Source organism: Perna viridis, chromosome 2 (genome assembly GCF_037379345.1).
Source record: "Perna viridis isolate PV_CMFRI_1.1 ecotype Kerala chromosome 2, ASM3737934v1, whole genome shotgun sequence".
NCBI lineage: Eukaryota > Metazoa > Mollusca > Bivalvia > Mytilida > Mytilidae > Perna > Perna viridis.
Genome location: NC_142446.1, coordinates 24,604,088 through 24,627,008, shown reverse-complemented (window position 1 = coordinate 24,627,008; position 22,921 = coordinate 24,604,088). Strand labels below are relative to the sequence as shown.

The 22,921-nt window shown below is 32.9% G+C and overlaps 2 protein-coding genes and 1 pseudogene across 3 annotated transcripts in view; 1 reads left to right on the top strand and 2 right to left on the bottom strand.

Annotated features, from left to right (window-relative positions):
- Positions 1-221: 221 nt before the first annotated feature.
- On the bottom strand, positions 222-1,691 carry LOC148624192 (uncharacterized; the record flags this gene model as incomplete). Its single annotated transcript, XM_088571014.1, has 1 exon — positions 222-1,691. A coding segment is annotated over one exon (741 nt), but the record flags the coding sequence as incomplete, so codon positions are not given.
- A 948-nt stretch (positions 1,692-2,639) lies between these two features.
- Positions 2,640-22,921, top strand: part of LOC148624182 (uncharacterized) — a 249,930-nt gene continuing 229,648 nt past the window's right edge. Inside the window, exons 1-4 of the mRNA XM_088571013.1 lie at positions 2,640-2,714; positions 10,478-10,579; positions 11,675-11,761; positions 21,423-21,612. Of these exons, the coding sequence (XP_088427139.1) occupies positions 2,667-2,714; positions 10,478-10,579; positions 11,675-11,761; positions 21,423-21,612 (427 nt within the window). The 5' untranslated portion in view covers positions 2,640-2,666. The remainder of the gene's footprint in view (positions 2,715-10,477; positions 10,580-11,674; positions 11,762-21,422; positions 21,613-22,921) is intronic.
- LOC148624191 (uncharacterized) lies at positions 3,411-8,326 on the bottom strand (annotated as a pseudogene). The gene is made up of 3 exons (XR_015919642.1): positions 7,078-8,326; positions 6,349-6,428; positions 3,411-6,026 (listed from the first exon to the last, which is right to left on the bottom strand). The product of XR_015919642.1 is annotated as an uncharacterized LOC148624191 (transcript).

Here is a 22,921-nt window from a genome sequence, read left to right as displayed (position 1 = left end):
TTTAAGGTTCCGTAAAATTGTTGAGTGTAAAAAGAAAAATAATTCAAATGCATAGTTTTTAAGGATTTATGGATAAATAAGGTGTTGTTCTATGACGATTTTTTAATTAAACATGAAAAATTTAAAGTGTTTCTGAAAGGAAAAACATTTTTGTACATTTTATAGGTGCATTTTGCTTCTTGTGATGTAAAGCATAATCTCCATAATGATTTCTAAATATACCCCTATCTTGTGAAAACACTGGGATTTCCCATGCTATTTATAGACACTTCACTTCCGGTGACTAGTACTGCACTGCAAGTCTGCTAACTCTACATGCCATTCTGAGGATTGTGAGCTGACATATGTAGAATCATGCTGATATATAGTCTTCTGCAGGTTAAAGTTAAGGTAAAATCCAGAGAAGCCATTGAATATTGTGAAATTAGCATAGAGGCCTATGGGAAGTGGAATTAGTGGTTTCTAGCCTATAAACGAGATCGTCCCATTCCGGAATCGGACGACCTGAATCGGAATAACGTTGAATCTCGCGTTATTCCAATTCAGGACGCGTCCCATTCCGGAATGGGCCATATTCCGATTTTGGCCGTAACATAAAACATTGCAAAATACTTTTAAAAATCACCTTTTTTCAGAAAATTTTTATCAACAATAGATTCTTCATTTTTAATCACTATAGCAACCATCGGTTTCCATTTATGTCATTTTTTATCCCTAGCCAAAAGTGCGAAACTAAACTAAACTGTGGAGTGCTGGCTAATACCTGGAACGTAGTCCCGGGAACCAGGATAATGTGTAACATACTGAATATTGCGATCGCCCTTTTTCCCATTCGCCCTCTCGTTGTTTCGCCCTTTTTCCCGTTCGTCCTGGTTGTTTCGCCCTTACTGCAGGGTCGTTTCGCCCTCATTGGATATACATGTGTTTATATATACCGAGTAATTGATGGGTCATTTCGTCCTCCTTAGATTTATTTTCCTTTTAATTGGCTTGTGTTGTGACTGATAAGAATACATGTTCATTCTGTGAATAAAAACTTGAATGTTTGTATAGTAGGGTTTGAAGGATTCGTCAAATTGGTCCCCTCGAGTGGTTGGTAAGGATAAGAAGTCATTGAGTGGCATTGGTGGTGGTGGTGGTGGTAAAGGTAGGTCCACATCCGTCAGGTCGTAGGAGCTCAAATTGCTGAAATTGAGTGGCGATGGTGGTAGTGGCAAGTCGTCAAAGTTAGTAGGCGTGAGTGGTGGCGCATCAAAGGTTTGAGTAGCTGGTGGAGTTAATGGTGGTACATCATAGGATTGAGTTGGTGGTAGTACATCAAAGGATTGAGTTGGTGGTGGTACATCAAAGGATTGAGTTGGTGGTACATCAAAGGATTGAGTTTGTGGTGGTACATCAAAGGATTGAGTTGGTGGTGGCACATCAAAGGATTGAGTTTGTGTTGGTACATCAAAGGATTGAGTTTGTGGTGGCACATCAGAGGATTGAGTTGGTGGTTGGAAGTCATCTGGCCAGTTGGACGGCTCACATGGTCTACATACAAAGTGGATGTTTGCACCTGACTTAACGGCATTGCGGTATTGCAGTTGTGTAATACCCGTGTTACATATACGATGTTGCCATTTCTGACAAACATCGCATGTATTGGCGTGCTGTCGGCCGGTTACTGGTCGGGACACTCTATGCAGAGTTCAGTAGGCATACTGGAGTTGTTTGGGAATGCCGGATGATCCCATGGAACTTGTATTTAAGCACCTCGGTGAACGATGCCCAAGCTATTCGATCTTAAGATCAAACGATTACCGCAATCAAGCACTGAAGCCGTGAATGCAATTACATACGGGTTAAAACATTATATACTATTACAAATTAATTAAGTTTAATACTGAAGCTGTGAATACAATTAAATATGGGTCAATAAATTACCTACTATTAAACATTAATTGATTTAATTGCTGAAGCTGTGAATGAAATTAGCAAAAATTTAATTGAAAAGAAAAGATAATGCATTCTATATTGTTTTTGACAAGCTGTCTATGCAGTTACGCAATATTCCGCAGCATTCAAAATTAAACAGTGAACTTGTACGTATGAATATGTACGTTTAGAGAGAGAGAGAGAGAGAGAGAGAGAGAGAGATCTAAATAAATATACAAACTATTCAACATTTGTAGGGGCAAAATCTTCGACCTTTTTTTCTCTAAATAAATAAATAAATAAATAAATAAATGTCTATGGAGGATCGAGAGAATTCAATAATTGCCTAGGGGCGAAAATCTCCGACCTTTTTTAACAGAAGAAATAAATACATAAAAATGGAGGGATAAAATGACTCATCACATAAACGAACTCTTTTTAATGTATCATCAACTATTTATTTGTTGTAATGATACATAAACGTATTAGGGAGTGAATATTATAAACGAATTAGAGAGGGCGAAACGACTCACATCGAGAACGAAGGCTAAAATAGTAGTAAATAATATTTATAAGGAGAAATTCTTTATTAATAAGGAAAGGGCGAAACGACCCACCATAAAGGGCGAAACAACTCGGGGCGAAAGAATCTAGGGCGAAGGGGAAAAGGGCGAAACGACCCGAAACCTCGGGAACCAGTCTACCAGATTAGTAACAGGGACTACTTTTTTGTTTATTGTGGATACAAGATGGCGACCGAAGTAACTCCAACATTGGCAACAAAGTCCGCCTTTACAGTAATTTAAAATTATGTTTTTCTTGCTGTTCGGAAAACAAAAGTTCTAAACGTAACAAGTCACTAATTGAAAAGAGTAATAAGGGAACCAAGAATATAGCCGTAATCAAAAGAATGTAATCCAGGGACAAAGACCAGACATTAAATATTAGCCTAATTAGGGTACTCCTTCTGCCAGATGTTTATATTGACGCATTCTCTTCATCATCTTCCGATACAGAAGTAGACTCAGCAAGGAGTGTGGAATCTTCCAAACCTTGCCGTGCTTTATATATAGTATACATAAATATGGGGGTCGGAAATTTAACGTTAAAAGACAAGTTCGCAATTCATTACATTAATGTTAAAATATATAACATAAAGTTAAACATATTTACATTATGTACAGTGGTTGGGGTTATTCAAGTTCAAATCATGTTTACATATGTGAAAACTGCATTTCTATTCTTAGGAAAGTAAAAACATTTAGGTTGAATGCTTTTTATAACCTATTGAGAATTAAACGGTCAAAGCGAATGTTGAATGCAAGACCAGTCAGTGTTTCTAAAAAAAATCAGCAAGAAAATGAATGTTGTAAGCCATCCACTGTCACTTGTAGTTGTAGAGAGCTTTTCCCATCAACATCTGTCCCATCTGTAGAGCATTCATATTGTTGGGAAAACACAGCTTCATCTCCAGTCAGTTCAACACCTGAAAGCAGTATTATACTGCAAGAGATTTTCATGAAATCCTCACTTAACACATGTGTTAACATAGACCATATAAGTTCACAACTGTTAATGATAACTGCACTGAACACAGTTAAGCAAGACAAATGCACTGTATCTAAGCAAACATTATGTGTTTTTAGAAGTGTTGCAACAAATGAAAAAAACATGTCCTCTACTTTTTGAGGTATTAAATGTTTCATTTGGAAACATAATTTCTTAAGAATCTAAAAAGGCATCACTTGCATTACTATATATGTAATGATAATGCACAGTAGAAATCCTAAATTGTCAGCAATTCAGAGTCTATTAAACTCTAGCAATCAGATACCATACTGATAACATGGTACATGATTTATAAATTAACAATTCAACTTATTTTTTGTTTTTAATAATTTCAGCATGCTTTTTTTAGCTCAAGGGATGGGACACAAGCAGTATTACCGACAATAAGACATATGTTTACATCAAAGTATTTAATAAGTCTTGGAAGATTTTTACATGGGTGGATAATTGTTACTATCAGGGAACATGTTACAAATAGTATGATTAAGACTGGGAGGAATGGGCTGATTGGTGGATCATTTAAACCAATGGATATCTATCTATATATATATATATATGCTTTTGCTTTAACAAGCTATACAGTTTCCATTTAAAGGAAAATAGGCCTGTGTGTGTGGGTTCAAGTCCCACCGGAAACAATGTCTGCTTTGTTTGATGCCTATTAAGATAGCTAGCTTTTCATGCATGAAGCATTTGATTTCCTGGGGTGGGAGGATGCCATACATTTTTTATTAGGGTGGGCCATTTTTTATGTCAGATTATTGGTCTCCATTTGGCAATTCCTAATTGTCTACATAAATACATTTATTATATATTGAAATGAATTTCGTTTTTTTTTCAATTAAGATTCAAGATACGTTTCCGCTGTCCAATTTCTATTTAATAATGTAATAATGCTTTTTAAGCAAAAAGGTCTATATGCTTATATGGGTTGTTTTTACCAGGACCAACTTTAATTCTACAAATCTGGTCAACTGTTGCCTATCATTTAATGAACAATGGTTACCATCTCAGCCAATTGATCAATTTAGAACACTAGGTTTATTCTGGCTATTCCAACATTCTAAAATTTATAGGTAAAAATTATAAAATCCATGAAGGAATGGTTCATTCCCATTTATCCAATTTTTAAAAAATTCTGGTAGTACAGGTACAAAAATTAAGTTGGATAAGTAGGATCAAAGGAAATTTGGAACAAAAGAAAGTTAATTAGGGCTTGGGTTGTGTGTCACCTAAAACTATGTCAGGAAATTTTGTCCATAATAGGTATATTATATTGACATAAAATTTCAATGGGTACTTTTGTATGTTTTATTATTTATTCCTATTTTTTTCTTCTTTTTCTCTTTTTTTTTTTTGTTTTTCTTGTTTTTTTGTTTTGTTTGTTTTTTGTTTGCTTAATTGTGATTTCTTTTATTTTTGCATTTTTCATGTCTTTTTTTGTAGCCCACATACTTGATTTACAAAATAAAAAAAAACAAAAAGATATGTGGGGCAATGATTTATTCATAAACATAAATATTTATACATAAAACAATAAAGCACTTATACATACTTCTGACAGCACAATATCATTATAGCACATTAAAAGCACATTCAAATATACATAAGAAATATGCATTAATAAAAAAGTCAGTATTGTCCGTGTTAACCCAACTCGAGAAGATGTGACGCTCCATCTGTGTAGTGGAATACATCTATCTCGCCCTGTTCTAATCTCTGTTTCAGCTGCTGAAGTCCTGTGTCGATGTTCCGGTACTTGAGCTTTCTGACCTTTCTGCAGCGTACTGTACCAGTTTAATTTCATTTGCAGCTTGGGTCTTTTGTAGTTTGCTGATGATCAAGTAAAGGTTAGGATGTGCCTTGGACAATTGGTTGTTTAGTTTGTGGTGCAAGCCTTCTATGTGGTTTGTAGTACGGGGTCCCTCTGTTGAGTAATGGTTCTAATTCTCTGGTGCCGACTCTCCCCATCTTTCCGTGACATAATCATTGAAACTCGTGATTTTCGGATCATCTGTTTCGTAGTCGCCAATAGCGTGGAACCAGACTTCTTCTACTTGGTCGAGTGGTAATAACGGAAGAGCTTATGCACGTCGGATGTGTTGATGGACAGCTGGGTTGTTCTTGTATGCAGTAGTAAGTCCAAGTTTCTGTACCCTTTTCCATATATCTTTGAGTGTAGTGACAACCTTGGATGTTCGAGTTTGGAAACACTGTCTCAGCTGCGTTCTTTGCTCCTGATTCATAGAAAATGACATCTGGGTTGAGTGGTGTGTTGTCGATTGTTAGTTGTCTGACAGTGGTGAACAATCTTCGGTAGGTTTCTTCGTTCATGTTTGGAAGGAAAGAGAAGATGAGTGGATACATCTCTCCCTCAATGAGAGCGTGAATACTGTAGATCTGTTTGAACTATTATACTGGACTTGCATAAAAAGTTCCGTCGGCAAAGATTGTAGTTGCTTGGCTGAGGTAGTTCAGGTTTTCTGTGGTACCAAAGATGAGAATCTTGTCGCCATCATCAGAGAGTAAGAAGTCATGACCTGGAAGAGAAAATAAAAAAAAATAAATATTTAATGTTTTAAATTGAAATGATTTTAGTATATTGTGTAATCTAAGTTGATTCATTTGGTAGGTACAGTCATAAAAATTAAAAATAAAAGAAAATGACCTAATATTACATGTATATTTTTTTTCATTGATCTCCATGAATAAGCTTACTAAAATTCACATATTTGTTTCATATTTTTTTTTTTGTTCGTTCAGTATTTTTAGTTTTTAATGGTTAGAAATTGTTGTTTCTTTTATTTAAATCAATATCAAGGTCTTTATTGAATTAAAAAAATAAATGTTGATTCGATGTACCAGCAGTAGTTTCTCTCCATTCATTTTGCAGGTCTATGTCTTGTCTGTTCTTTGGTTGAATTGGGATGCCGTCTGATTGCCTAAATGAGTTACAACAGGTGAACAAAATTAAAGTTGGATAAATGGGAATACCTAATTTTCAAAAGTTGGATAAATGGAAGAATTGGAAGAAACCATTAAGATGCTTGTGTTTAACCATCATTTCTTTGAATTGTTTAGAAAGTTAGTTTTTGTCTAAAGAATAAGGGATTGAAAATGGGTCATGACATGCAGTTTTTATTAGTCCCATTCAAATCTAAATATGTTCAAATAGAATGTTAAAGAATCACTTCTGATACTTTTAATGAATATAACATGAGAAATAAAGAGTTTTTCATTAGAAAAAGGAGATAACTTTCTCCTTGACTGTAAATAATATTTTTGATAATTAGTCTTCAATAGAAATATATTTAGAAGTTAAGAAATTAAGATAAACACAACATAAAGTGGTAAGATTTTATTCTTCAATTTGCTTTCTATACTTTTTTGTGCAGTTGATAACAAAACGAATAAGATATATTTGACTTTGAGGGAAGACTCCAAAAGAAATATCATCGGAGAATTTGGAAAGGATACAAATACTGTATCATAGAAGGATTGCAGAATGGAAGAGATGGTAAATTCAATGGTGACAATTGTGATTTGACAGTTAAAACAAATGATATAAAAATGTCTAATTTTGACAAACACCTAGCCAAAGGCCACATGAGCTATTGCCATCACTTGGAGTCTGTATTCATCAGTCGTGGTCGACTGCCATTTCTGAAAAAAGAACATAGGGATCAAAAGGTGATTTTTGCAAAAACTCAAAAACCGTTGCTTGTAGCGAAATTCTGGCTGTGGATATTATTAGCGTTTAGTATCATGAGATGGACCTACGCAGAAATTTTTAAAACCATTCATTGACTGATGTAGGAGTCATGGCCCCAGAAACAGTTATTGTTGGTTTTTTTTCTTATGTACAACTTTGAAAATCTTCTTCTGTAAAACTACTTAAGATCTTTTAATGAAAATAAACATATTAGTTCTGTAGTGTATTGTGCTCAAAATGATAGTTTTAATTTTTAATCCGTGAATACATTTGTAGATATGGCTACCTATACTAAAAATGGAACATAGGGGTTGGAAGACAGTTTTTTGAAAATGGTTCTGGTTCAGGTCATAAAAATGCTATTAAAAGCATTCCCTGCATTTGACAAATCAGTTGATTATAAATTGGCCTGTTTAATTCCTCAAGTTTTTTCAAATAAGCAAATGGTTAAGCAGGTGAGCAATTCAGGCTCTCTTGAGCCTCTGGTTTTTTTGCTACAGTTTTCAGCCAATATCTTGAAAACTACAATAGATAGAAAGAAGCTTTCAATTGCTGAAAAGATCCTTATGATATATTCATACCAAAGCCTTCTTGAGTCAAAATTATTGGACAACTCCTGGTTAAATTTATTGCACTTGAAAAGACAAAATTTAATAAGGTGAGCGATTCAGGCTCCTGAGAGCCTCTTCTTAAAAATTGCTAGTATATTTAGCTACCTATCTCCCCACATTGTCCACTAGGTCTTTAGAAAGGGGTGAGTTTTTTCACACATGCACATAGTTTTGTTCTCTATCCCTTTGAAGTTATTTCCCCTTTTCAAAGTGCATTCTAATTTACAAAAAAAAAATATCAAATGGAAAAATTATTTTCTGATAAGAAATGTAAAACACAAATGTAAAAAACATGCTATAATAGGGAATCATTTCCTATCACAATTATTTATGTGAGCATCCTCAAAATGTTAAAGAGGGAAAAAAAGGAAGGAGATAGTTTAGTGTTGAATCATATACATGTATGCATATTCCATATATTGACAAAATTAACAAAAATATTAATTTTCGTCATCACGATTTTTTTTTTACTGAAAGCACTTTAGATTGATTGTACATTTTCAATAATTATCGTATATGTTATAAACCAAACTTTAAAAGAAAAGAATGAAAAAAGTAACAGAGAATCAGTGTGAAAATCAAAATTGAAGAAAGTTACTACCAAAAACAATTGAAAGAAAAAAAGACCTTTAGTTCAAACTTTATAGATATATTAAAAATTTAAATTGTAATACTTCAAAAAAGGTAACAGTGACAAAAAAAGTTAACTCATGATTGTTTATCACTCTTGTTTGTGTAGGGAATGAACTTGATAACTTAAAAGTACCTATGGGAAGCCAAAGTGGACAAAAATCAATATTTTGTAATATTACAAAATATCACACATTTAGTAATATTAGAAAATGAATTTGTAGTATTAAAAATCACTTTGCAATATTGCAAAATCTGCCACATTTTTTGATATTGCAAAATGATTTTCTAATATTAAAAAATCGTAATTGAATACAACAAATCAGTTTTGTAATATTAGAAAATCAATCTCTAATATTAAAAAATCATTTTTTTTTATATTAGGAATTCAATTGAATTTTTAATATCAAAAATGATTTTTTGATATTAAAAAAAGAGTTTTGTAATATTAGAAATCAAATTTGTTACATTAAAAAATGAATCTGTAATATTAAAAAATCATTTTTAATATTAGAAAACACTTGTTTTTGTCCACTTTGGCTTATAAAATATAATTAAACTGACATGAAATATTATATAATTACGTAACTAGAATGTTGATTCTGAGCATAGCCGGGATTGGCCGATGATGTACCGATTGGCTTACACTTATACAATCGTAACTTCACGGCCAATCTTGGGATTCTGGGCATTGTCGGGATTGGCCGAGGATGTACTGATTGTAAGTCAGCACTCCACAGTATTGTAGAACTGCCTAATTTTGGTCTTGTAATTTGATGCTTTGTAACATTTATCACTTTAAAAAAATGTCAAGCATTTGTAAATCTATATATCTAGAAATAGCTCAAGCCAAGGCCTTCAGAATGCAGTAAACATTTTCTGGAAAAAATTTACCTACAACAAATAGGGTTATAAAAATTTGCAAAAAAGTTGATAAAATCAGGTTTAAAAAGACTAAATTTCCCACAAAATATCTGAAATTTTTATTTCATGCCCCGAAACTATCAAAACTTTTTCCTTGGAAAACCCCTTCCTCATATGGGCATCCTAGGTTAGATTTTTAGCTATTTCCTTTTGTAATTCAGGTATGAGATCACAATTATCTGCCCTTAGCTTTTCTTGAATTTGTAATATTAGAAAATGAATTTGTAGTATTTAAAAATCACTTTGCAATATTGCAAAATCTGTCACATTTTTTGATATTACAAAATGATTTTCTAATATTAAAAAGTCGTAATTGAATACAACAAATCAATTTTGTAATATTAGAAAATCAATCTCTAATATTAAAAAATAATTTTTTTTATATTAGAAATTCAATTGAACAAATCCATTTTGGGTTGGTCACATTTCTCCATTGCCACCATGTTTAGTAGCCCTCAGGATGACAGACTATGATTTAGGTATTTTTGACAAAATTAAGGGAGGAGGGGGTGGGCAAGTTATTCTTTATTTATTTTAATTTTTTTTTTTGCATCAAACTAGGAATCTTTTTGAAAGATTTGGGTGGTCCTTAAAAGGACCTGTATGCTTGCTTTCATCTCTCATCACTGGGGCATCTTTTTTATGCAGTAACTGCTATTCTGCAGCAATTCTGGTACAGCATCTAGTTGGCTCTTTTTGTGGTGCTTTTTGTAGGCCTTGTGATCTTCCATGTTTTGAGCTATCTGTTGAAGTCGTCTTTTTTTTTTTTTTTTTTTTACCTCAGGACGTTTTTCATATTGCTGGTGGTAAACAAAGCCTTTGTTCATCTTTTCAAAGTGTTGCAGTCATTCGAAATCTTTATTCCCAAATTCTTGCTCTTTTTTATGGCTGATGTACCAGGCCCATAGTTGTTGCGATGAACTGCAGAATGTAACCTCCCCTCCATATTTTTGCTATGGGTTACATTTTTAGGTGGGCTTACACTCAGTGCACGGTGGAAACCTTCATTCTTGTTCGTTGTATGATATATTTTCATACTGTTGATTGCTTCTTCACTTAGTATCATCTTTATTAGCTCAGTGACTAATTTTTTGTCTGTTTTGTCCATTTTTAGCACAGTGATGTTATAGCAGCTGAGGTAGTAGGATCGCAACCACCAGTTACTTGTTTCTGTTCCACTACACGCCACAGAATCCCTGAGCAGTTACAATTGCAGGTAACATTTTACCAATTTTTTTTATGTTTCTTTCATGATCAGTCATCAGTTGGTTTAAAATCATCGAACATCGACATCTCAAATCAAGGCTAAATTTCTGTTTCATTTCTTTATTTTTCATCTTTGTTTCACTGTGGAACATGGTCTCACTAAACTCGGCATGTTATCCTGTACGAAAATGATGTTGACTCGGGTGCACCGGGTCAGCAAGTCTCTGCACTTTCCACAAAGGGACCAAGGCTTGTATAGCATCTTCAACTCCTTGTGCCGACCTGGCATCTCCATACCAAATTAAAATACCCTGTAGTGCTAGTTGGCTTCCTACATCCATTCCCATCTCATATTCTGACACAGGTGCCAATCTTTTGTGAGATGCAGTACATTCTTCATGGTCTCCAGGACACACTACTTCAAAACCAAGTCCTTGTAACCATGCTTCCTTCCAACATAATTGGTTTTGTGACACTGCGACAATTATGTATTTTCTGTCTGTGTTTTGCTCTATCCCCAACATCTGTGCCTGGGAAGTGTTAAGCCCTGTTTTTTTTCGGCTTGAGCAGCTTGAACCAGGATATCTACCATCTAGTGTCAAATCTACAAGATTTTCAGGCTTTCCCTTACTTCTGTAATCAGCTTTTACTAGTTCTGTTTTCTCTTTCATGTCTTCTTTATTCAGGTCTATCATCTCCTTTGCTACTCCGTTGGAGTTTCTCTGCATGCTACTTCTGCTAGGTGGTGGAACATTCAAACGGGCCAAAATCTCTTGTGTCTTCCTGTTTCATATTGGACTGTCTAAGCCCACTGATGCCAATCTAACATTTGAAGTTGAAGGATTTGGTCCTGGCTTGTTGTTTTCAATTTCTTTGTAGAGCTTCACTACTTCACTAGACACAAACCAACAGTTTTTACGTTTAAGTTTGTACATAGCACCACAACCCCATTTCTTAATGGTATGGGATTCCATCTGAGGCTTCTTGCAGGTACGTAGAGTTAATCTGCGTTGCTCATATGCTGAGTTAACAGAGCAAACATCTGTTCTTCATCAATGATGTGAAAATTTGAACTTTATGTTGTTTGTGTCTCATCTCTTTTCAGGTGAAGTGGTCGCAATATCATCTGCTGAGAATTGTCAACAGCAGGGTCATCGTCATTTCCATACTGGGAACAGTTGTCGCTGCCAAGGTATGCGGTTCTTCTTTTTCAGCTTCAACTTGCTTACCGTCTTGTTGGTGACCTTGCAAATTCATTTGGATGTAAGTTTTTGAATTATCTTCATCTGGTGAAACTGCATTCTCAAACACAAGACCTTTCAACCAGGGAGTATGACTTTTCTTGTACCATCCAGCATTCTTAGGTGTAGACCTCCTCTTCAGGCCAGTTTTAACTTTGTTATGTAGAGAATTACCCGTAGCAAACATCTTGGAATGCTTTTGCAGTCAGTCTTGGCACCAAATTTTGATGTGATTTTTGCTTTCAAATGGCCACATTATATACTTTTCAGTTCTTTTGCTAATTTAGGTGGTATTTTTTTTTATGCTGTTTATGTTTGTTTAGTCTTAGAAAGGCCCAGGTTGAAGTCTTTTCTTTCTTTCATCAGATAAATTAACTGTAATAGGATTCTGGGATAACCCCTCTGAGTGGAGGGAGAATCAAAGAAACATCAATAGAAATCAAATATTGTGTGCAGAATCTGTGAAATGGAAAAAATATATTTGATTTAGAAATTTTCTTAGTGGTTTTATTAAAAACATGTTCTTAATTTGCCTTCCTGAAATGTATTAAAAAAAATGCATTTCTTTTACTTTTTTAATCATTTTTCTGTTTAAATGTGACAAAATGTGATAAAACTATCTTTTTTTTATTAAAAACATAAAGAAAAAGTCAATTTCTTTCAATGTTGTCCCAAAAAATTGTCAAATTATGCAAATGTCCTGTAGAGCAAGCCAAAAATTGTGAACTTCTAAAACCTGAGCCTTTGGGTATTTGGTCAGATCAGCTGTAGTGAAAAATATTTATTTACAAATGGGCTAATCATTTTGTAACCAACTTGTGAATTATTTCTGGTTTCTGTATCATTTCTTTATTTTTTTATTAAAATTTTATATTTTTTTCATATCAAAGAAGTACTTTAAAAATTACTTTTATTTGTTGTAATTTTGGTTTTTTTCCATATTTTAACCATATTAAGAATTAGATAATTCATACTTATTTTCTAATAAGTGTTTTATGTTAAAGCAGTTTTTATTTCTGATAACATATTTATCTAAGAACAATTACCACTTTAGTTTTTGAGAAAATCTTTGTTTACAAAAAAGTTAGAGAAGTTTTTAAATAAGTGGTCATTTTCAGATTTTTGCATTTTTCTAGTATAAGAAGGTGGTTAAACAAGGATCACAGTGGGTGTGTTTGAAGCCAATTTGCCGGATCAAAAGTTATTAGATTTAACCAAAACTTGTTAGAATGATGGCATATATATCAAAATTGTCAAAAAACTTCTTTATTTTGAATTCCAGAACTTGACCACAACTAATAGATGCAAGATCACAATTATCTGCCCTTAGCTTTTCGTTGCATACAAATATTGTTCCTATTTGAATAGGGTATTTTTTTTTTTAATTATTTAGACAACCTTACCTTTAGAATTTCTAATTCTTTTTTTGGTTCAATTGAAGGAAGAATAATAGAAATAATTTAATAGATGTGTTGAATTAAAAAAAATACATATAGGTTTTGATTTGGTGAGGTCAGAAAAGTTCAACATTTTGATTTTTAGAAGCCGTTTTGGGTCAAATTTGAGAGGGTCTCTGTGTTAAGGTAGTTAAAATTGAAAAATGATGGTGAAAATTTCTAATTTTTTAATGGAAGTTTGAGGTAAGATGGTTTATTCAGTTCCCAAAACTTCATTTGATTTGAAGCAGTAGAATTTTTTTAATTTGAAAAATGCTATAATAATCTCTGTGTGAAAATTAATTGTATCCTCGTACCTAATAATAGGAGACTTCACCAATCTCATTAGTGATGTCATATTCACTAATTTGCATATCATTAAGTGTCAAATTGGTTGGCAAATAAAGAACTAAATAAACAATTAACAATTTCATGATTAGAATCCCAGTTTTCAAAACTTTATAACTTTGTTATTTTATATCCAATTTTGGTTCTGTAAAATGTTTCATTTAGATAAAATAATTCATATTATGTATGTGAATTTATAACTGTTGTACTTCAAAAAATAAATTTGTAGTGATATTTATATGTAAACCTCTATATTTGTATAAAATTATAATTAAAATCTTATGTACATATAATCTAATTACTGAATATTTATTTAAAAATTCCATGGATAAAAAGAATTTTATTTGCAATTGTTGGGAACCAAAAAAATTTTTCAATTATCTTTAAAAATGAAAAAGTTATGATGATTTAAAGTTGATACCCTAAGCCACTCAATGGATCTTTTGCCAACCAAAACCAAAATCACAGGTAAGTGATGACATCACGAAGAACTCTCCTATTATCAAATTTAGCATGGTAAAAAAATTGACTTACTTCACTTTCACAATTAAGTCAAATTGTCATTGAAAAAAAGCCCCTTCAACATTGAAAATATATGAAACATTGCAAAATACTTTTAAAAGCCCCCTTTTTTCAGGAATGTTTTATCAACAATAGATTCTTCATTTTTAATCACTATAGCAACCACCAGTTTCCATAAATGTCATTTTTCAATAGCCAAAAGTGCGAAACTAAACTACGAATGCTGTCTAAGGGCGGAAAGGGATACTTCCTTCAGAAAAGATTTTAATACATTAGTGCAGCATGCGTTGGGTAACTTACTACTACTAGTAGACAGCCGTGATCATCATATGTTTACTTTCAAATCATCCATCGTCCCGGATCCTCAGCTTTGCAGCCATCAGCGCAATCAACCCGGTTTGAGTCGAGGTGGAATTGTAAAATTTTCCCGAATATTAGCATATAGGACATTATAAGGGATTAAGTGCGCCAAATCCGAACAGGGATTAATATCAGCGTTCTCCCCAGGCCATAATAGCACTGTACTTTGCACATGACTCTCCTTAATTTCTAGTTCATATAAAATTCAGACACTGCCTGTGTCACAGGCTGTGATAAAGGTGATTCATAGTGTAGAAAAACCCACGGATCAAGCAATGCTTTTTGGGTACTACTAAACAAAGAGTGGTAAAGAGCACAAAAGTCTGGTAAAGACTGGTACAATAATATTGATTTATTTTATTGAATAAAAGTTTCTTTGTATCTAAATAGTGATATTCTTTTATTTTTAGCTAAAATAAATGTTTTTGGTGCATTTCTCTAGACATTTATTTACATACGGTCACGACTTCAGAAAAAAATTAGTAATATTCAAAGTATTGCCGTATGTAAAGTCTTTTATCCTCCTGTCTTGCAGGCGAATAAATGTCCGTTATGTAAGTCAAAATTTCCTTCTTTCAATTTTATTTTAATGAATCATTTATTTAGATTTATTTCATTTCAATCTATGTTATTTCATTTCAGTTTCTTCATTTCATTTTATTTTATTTTATTTTATTTTATTTTATTATTAAGTTCATTTAATTCTGTTTAAAGTTTTAGTTCACGACAACAACACGATATATTGTTTTTTTTTTTATTTTCAAACTTAAGTAATCTTAAGTTTTTTGTTAGTCGCAGTGTGAGTCTTGCATGACTTCATGCGCTTTTGCATATCCAGCTTTTGCGCAACTCTGTTCACAGAGGGTATGGTCAAGTGACCTCCGGTCGAGGTCAAAGTGTCCACGGGCCTCATCTTGAAATTAACTTAATTCAACAGGCGTCATGACCTCTGCTCTGGGGTAAGCTGTATCCAAGTCTCATGGGAGACTTTTAATACAGATGCCTTCTGTGACAGAGTTTAATTTGCCGGTATCGTGTAAAGCACCCCTGATGTCACGAGTCTGGTCCTGTACAAGCTCGTACAATTTTGTCACTAAATCTGGTAGCCTCTGGACAACCCAGTTAGTGCTACGCTTAATGACATTATTGTATGACTCATTACAGTTGTTATACCAGAGTCGGGGTAGGCAGGGGTGCTTTGAATGGGGCTTGAAGGCAAACTCCTTCAATTTGGGCAGTAACCTATTACACAGGTAAGGGATGTCATACAAGTCTATCAGTTCGTCGCGTATTTCGTCAAAAGTAATGAAGTCGTCGGAGGTAAGTATACCGTCAGGGCCAAACAACTTGGCAATAATCTTAGTAACCTCAGGTTGAGGTAAAGACTTACCAAGATTATGTACCGTGTTGTCCTTACGATGCTTCGCACAAAGTTTACACAAGTAATGCTTTACAGACCCACTAGAGTGTTCATTCAAATTGGTGGAAATGATATCAATACAACAACATCAGCAAATACCGTTTTTAGTCGCATTTGTAATTTTGTAGAGACATTAATTCAATAGTACGGGGTTGGAGAAGTTATAATTGGTAGCTTATTCCCATGTTTTATACCTAGGGGTATGACAACAGATGCTTATGAGGAAAAAAGTTCTATCAGCAGATTACTACAAGACAAATTTAGAAACAGTAACAGAGTTACGTTTTGGAAAGTAAGAGGAGTTATAAATCCTAAGGAGAGTGCATTACTTCAAGACAATGTCCATTTAACCGAAGAAGCAGAAAAGACTTATGTCAGACAAATTAAATTAGCCATATTTTGTAAACTTTTTAAACATTAAGTATTATTTCGTTTGTTTTTTAGCATGTTTGATATTCGTTTTCTAATAAATGAAGTATAGAAATTCCATTTATCTTTTCATCAAGATGTTACGAAATGGTTGAATATTACATATACTATAACACATATTACCAATGGCAGCATTTATTAGTACATACAAAGTAAACAACTATATCATTTACCACAAAAAATAGATGGGATATTTTGACATTCGAATCAATTTACTGATTAATTACATTTCCTCACCGTCACCGTAACATTATTAGTTTATTTATCTAGTCGCCATTTTGAACAGTCTACGAGTGGAAATACCTACTCCAAAAATCATGTTTAAATTTAAAAAGACACGTTAATTTAATAAAATAACTTTGAATCATAACAAGTTATATACCATACATCATTGTTTTTGTTTATTTAAATGCAAATAAATAGCTATTTAACTCCTTCACATCACCAGACTTTGCGAACTGATCGCACGACAATGTCTAGATGCCGATCTATGAATAAATATCCAGAATAGTAATTGATATATTATTTTCAATGGTCACATAGAATAATAAACACTATATAGATACTAAGAAACATTTATTTACTCAAATAATTCAAAATTACAATACCATTCTTTACCAGACTTTTGTGCTCTCTACCACTCTTTGTTTAGTAGGACCGATGCTTTTTTGGTCTACTTATGCTATATTTTAATGTGACAATAGTCCTGTCTGTATTTAGATCTGTACTTTTGAGAAAAATACACTTTAACTTACAATGTATCACTGAAGTCAACCAAATCAAACCAAATAAAGAATGATAACTCCTTTAAAGTGCTAATTTCATGTACCAGTACAATCTATATAAATTCTCAAAAAGAGCAACCCCAAATGAAAAACTAAGACTGGTTATCTGATCAGTAACTGTCTCTGAACACGAAATAAAACTGAATCTTAAGTGAAAATTAAGATCAAAATTGTTAAAGTAGATCAAAGTAACAATCATAATTAAGTAATCCTGTAACTTGATTTATGATAAGACCTACAAAAGTCTCCATCAAATCAAAATTGTCTGATGTCTCCTTGTTAGCTCACCTGGCCATGTGAGCTATTGCCATCACTAGGCTTCCGTTATCAATGGTCATTGTCGTCGTCGGTTGTTAATAGTTTCTCAAAACTCTTCTCCTCTGACACTACTTGGTCAATTGGAACCAAACTTGGTATGAATGTACCTTAGGATATGCTGCATTGAACTTCTGTGGGGATTTTTGATCCATCGAAAAACATGGCCACTGTTACTAAAAATAGGACAAAGGGGTCTGACAGTAGTTTTTCACATATATCTCCAAAACCATAAGGTTTAGCCAAATTCTGACTTGGTAAAAGTGTTCGGTATGATAAGATCTATCTGTGGTCAAATTTTCGTTTTAATTCATTCAGCCATGTTAGAGTTATTGCCCTTTTTCAACATTTTTTGCTATTTTAAATATTATTTCTTTCAAAAATCTTGATCAATTGAAACCAAACTGGGTATGAATGTTTCTTGGGGTATCCTGCATAGAACTGGTGTGAGGGCATTTGATCTGTCAAAAAAGATGACTGCCATTACTGAAAATAAAACATAGGGGTCAGACAGTAGTTTTTTGCATTTATCTCCAAAATCATTAGGTTTAGCCAAATTCTGACATGCGTGAAAGTGTTCAGATCTATCTGTGGTCAAATTTTCATTATAATCCATTCAGCCGTGTTGGAGTTCTTGTCCATTTCAATGTTTTTTTGCTATTTTTAATATTATTTATTTCAAAAATCTTCTCCCCTGACACTATTTGATCAAATGGAACCAAACTTGGTTTGAATGTTTTTTGGGGTATCCTGCATAGAAGAGATGTACGGATTTTTGATCTGTCGATAAACATGGCCACAGTTACTAGAAATAGTACATAGGAGTTTGACAATAGTTTTTCGCATATATCTCCAAAATTGTTTGGTTTACCCAAATTTTGGCTGGATTAAAGGCTTCTTAACTAAAAATAGTACATAGGGGTGGGACAGTAGTTTTTATACGCCCGTCAAAGACTGGACGTATTATGGTATACCATTGTCCGTCTGTCTGTCGTCCACACTTTGAACAATAACTCAAAAACGCTTTTGCAAACTTTTTTGAAACTTTGGTAAATTGTTCATATTTATTGACGTAAGCTCCCTTTCGATTTTTCGTTTCCATCTTATGGATTTTTTTCCTTAAAAAAAGGGGGATTTTCAAGTTTTCAGACAATAACTCAAAAACACTTTTACCAACTTTTATGAAGAAGAAGAAACTACATCGCGTAAAGAAGAAATCAATGCACATAAAGTATTTAGAGATCGACATAACGTAAAGATGAAATGACCTCACGTTATAAGAAAACCACTGCACGTAAAGATAAATCCACAAAATGTAAATATATGTTGACATAACATAATCATAAAACGACAGAACGTAGACAAAATTTTAGAATGTAAAGACGAAATGACAGAACGTAAAGACAAAACGACATAATGTAAAGATGTTCCTACATAACGTAAATACAAAATGACCACATGTAATTATAAAACCACAGCATGTAATATAAAATTGACAACACATAAACAAGTGTGTATCTCATATGCGTTCCATATATAAAAGATACCCGGAATTAACTTTTCATCATTTAAATTTTTGAATTATTTTCATGAATACAACTATAGACTTGTCCACACTACCATATGATTATCGTTAGCCACCATATTTGTAAATAATGATTTTCTGCGAAATAGTTCATTGTCAGATAGTTTTAGTAAAAACTGTTTGTCGAATTGTTCAGTATTTTTTTGCAAAATGATATGATAAAGTTACAATTTGTTATTTATAATCATGTATGTTTATTTTAAACTATGTATGTATATTTATTTTTAGAATTAAGAATTTTTAGAATGGGGATTTTCCAGTTTATAGTGACCTTCTGATTGGTTGATGTCCAAGTATAAAAACAAATGTCAACGTTGAAGTGACATCACTCTTAGGCCTTTTCTTGAAAGATGTAAATACGCTCTTGTAGCTTATCAAAGTAAGAGATGTTTGGCCTTAAATACTCTTACTCTTATTATTTAATCATTTGAATAATAAATTTTAAAAGGAAATTTGTAATTTTGGAAGTATTTTGAAGTATTTGAGATGGCCAAAAAAATATATTGTTAATGTAAATCTTTGAGGATTTATCAGAAGTTATCATTCAGAAATTTTTTTATATTTCGTATTGAAATATTTTCAAACATCAGATCGTAACATCATTGTGTTATTGTTTTTTTTTTATTATTTGTAAAGGTATATCTGAGAAGTTAAGGGGATTGTTATCTTAGCTGAGGTCAGTCATTTAAGTACATTTTTTGTTTTGTATTACCATAATTTCAATCTTTGCACAGATTATTGGCCATTTATTTAATAGTAATAAGGGAGACCTGTACATTTCAGATAAAAACCTGAATTTCAAATAAGGAATCAAACAAACTAAATACAAGTAATCAGTATGGCTATGTGTTGTTATTTTCTTTGACTAGCGTGTCTTCATAGTTAAGTGTTGCATTTTTAACTAGTTCGAAATAAGGTTTTGGCCATTGGCCAGGTGATCTATTGCCATCACTTAGCGTCCGTCGTCATTGTCGTTAACAATTTTTCAAAACTCTTCTCCTCTGAAACTTCTTGACCAATTGGAACCAACCTCCGTATGAATGTTTCTTGGGGTATCCTGCATAGAACTGATATGGGGATTTTTTATCCTTTGAAAAACATGGCCACCATTACTAAAAATAGAACATAGGGGTCAGACAGTAGTTTTTTTGGCATATATCTCCAAAACCGTTAGGTTTAGCCAAATTCTGACATGGGGGTAAAAGTGTTCAGCATGATGAGATCTATCTGCAGTCAAATTTTCGTTTTAATCTATTAAGCCATGTTGGAGTATTTCTTTCAAAAATCTTCTCCTCTGACACTATTTTACCAATTGAAACGAAATTGGTATAAGTGTTCCTTGGGGTATTCTGCATAGAATTGAAGTGGGGTTTTTTGATCCGTCGAAAAGCATGGCCACTGTTACTACAAATAGAATGTAGGGGTCAGACAGTAGTTTTTCGCATATACCTCCAAAACCGTTAGGTTTAGCCATATTCTTTCAATAGCTGAACCTTATTTTTAGGACTACAAAAGTCTTTAGGCATAAAATTTGTCAGACGCCTTCTTTTTAGAGTTATTGCCCTTGACAGGGGAAAATGAGGTTTTTTTGTTTTTTTTTAGTTTTCAGCCAATGTCTTGAAAACTATGATAGATTTAAACTTTCATTTACTGAAATGATTCTTATGATAAGTATTATGAAAGTTTTCTTGAGTCAAAATTGTTGGACAACTTCTTGTTTTAATTTATTGCCCATGAAACGCAAAAATGAACCATGTGAGCGATTCAGGCTCCTGGGAGCCTCTTGTTTTATGAACATTTAGGATAATCTCAGATATACCTTATTCTATATACATTATCATTTGCTCTACGTTATATTGATCATATTATGGTATCTGGTTATTTGATTATGGGCCAAATAGACTTTGAAATAAATTACTTTTAATTCAGAACTCACTTAATTTTAAAGAGTTCAATTCTTATCTCATATAGCCAGGCCATTTTGTCATATAATTTATGATCTATACATACTAGTAGTTAAAAGAAATGTGGTTGTTAATAAATTGATTGAACTTCAGAATTATTCTCTCTGGTAGCCAATGCTAGACATACTATTGAGAGACTTTTAATTGGTAGTCAGTACCCAAAGTCTTCTTGAGTCCAAATTGTTGGACGTGTTGATAAATTTATTGCCTTAGAAAGGCAAAATATAACCAATGAGCGATTCAGGCTCCTTGGAGCCTTTTGTTAGAATTATTGCTCTTGGCAGCCTCTAGCTACTTTTTGATTTTGAACCATCAAGTAAACATTATTAAGACATGTTGTAATACTGAGTAATGATTAGAAATTAAAATGACTCAAATTTAATTTTTTCTTTTACATCTCTATAATTTTGTTTGTGATTTACTTATTTACATGTATAAAATATTGTAGGTTTATTTGGTTTTGTTTGGCCTGGTGTTAGTTTTGGCTACAGCATATCAGCTGACATGTCCAGACCCATCCCAGAGACATTTCCGTCAGTCGAACTGTACTTCAAGAGGTTATCAATATTATTATTGCCTTTTGTATGGTAATGAATACAAGGAAAGCTGTTCCAAAAGGGAATACACAGTTAGAGAAGGTAATAATAAATCCAAGATTCTAAACAACTGATAGTACCACAAGTGGTATCTCCTCTCTTCAAATTGTTTTGCTCAACTTCATGACATTTTTTAGGAGAAAATATGGAGATTTAGGATTTATTTCTTCAGGTAATATGGACCACCATAGTTCTACTAAGGCATCATTTATTTTGTCTATTTTAAATTCGTATAAACACAGTTTGATCAACATGTACTACAATCTTCAAAAATGATTTTATCTTTGTATATTGACATAGAGTGTCTCAACATTGTATGGAAATATATTGGATATGTACACAAAATCTGATGAATCCTCAACATGTAAAGTTTTTGCAGTTGAAAATCAAAAAATGAAACAGATTAGTGATTCAGGCTCCTGGGAGCCTCTAGTTGTAGTTCATGGTCTGTTATGAAGTTGTGTTAAGGGCAGATTTCTGCTTCTATTTATTTTAAAAAGGCTTATACTTAATTTTGGATGGAAAAAACAGTTTGATGATCAACAATGAGCAGGCACACTAAACAATTTTTGGGTTTTTGATTTATCAAAATACCTTATGTCAGAGTTAGAAATAGTAGCCTGCCTGCCAGCCTGTGACTGGCTATTTTTGGGCAGGACCGGTCAATTTTAGCAAAAATTTATATAGCCATATAGTAAATTTATTGAAAAATTGTATTAAAGACTGGCTAGAATTTGAGTGAGTTTCTTACCCTGCTTATGTTGCTGGTTCATGCTTTCCCTACTGTTTCAGAACACTACACAAAAACATAGTCCAAATGAAATTCCTTTTATATCATTCAATACATCTTTTATAACCTGTAAATGTTTCTGGCAATTATCCGTTTCAATAATATTCTTTTGTTTCTGCAAATAAAATTAAGATCTTAATGTAGTCTTCAAGTGAACTGAAGATTTAAGGAACTCCTTTTGGATGTTTAGTAATAAATTATCATGTAGGGAATGAAATTCTTGCAGTAATGTGCTAAGAAATATAAATGTGCTAAGCGTCTTCCATTTAGTACAATTATCAGTCAAAATTTCCTTCCTATCTTGAATATTTTGTGATTAATAAACAGGAAGTGAAGGGCAGTGATTTTAAGCAAGTAAAATTGACGGGAAAATTCTAATTGATAATAAGTGTCTAGTTTTGAAACTCCTAATATGCTGATCAAGGAAATTATTTTCTTAACTGATATTAGTTCCACTTGAGTTTAATTAGCGTATAGGATAATACTCTGTTGAAATACTTTTGAATTTGATTGCATATAAACTTTTGGACAGGTTTTAAAAATTGGGAAAAGGTCAGGGAC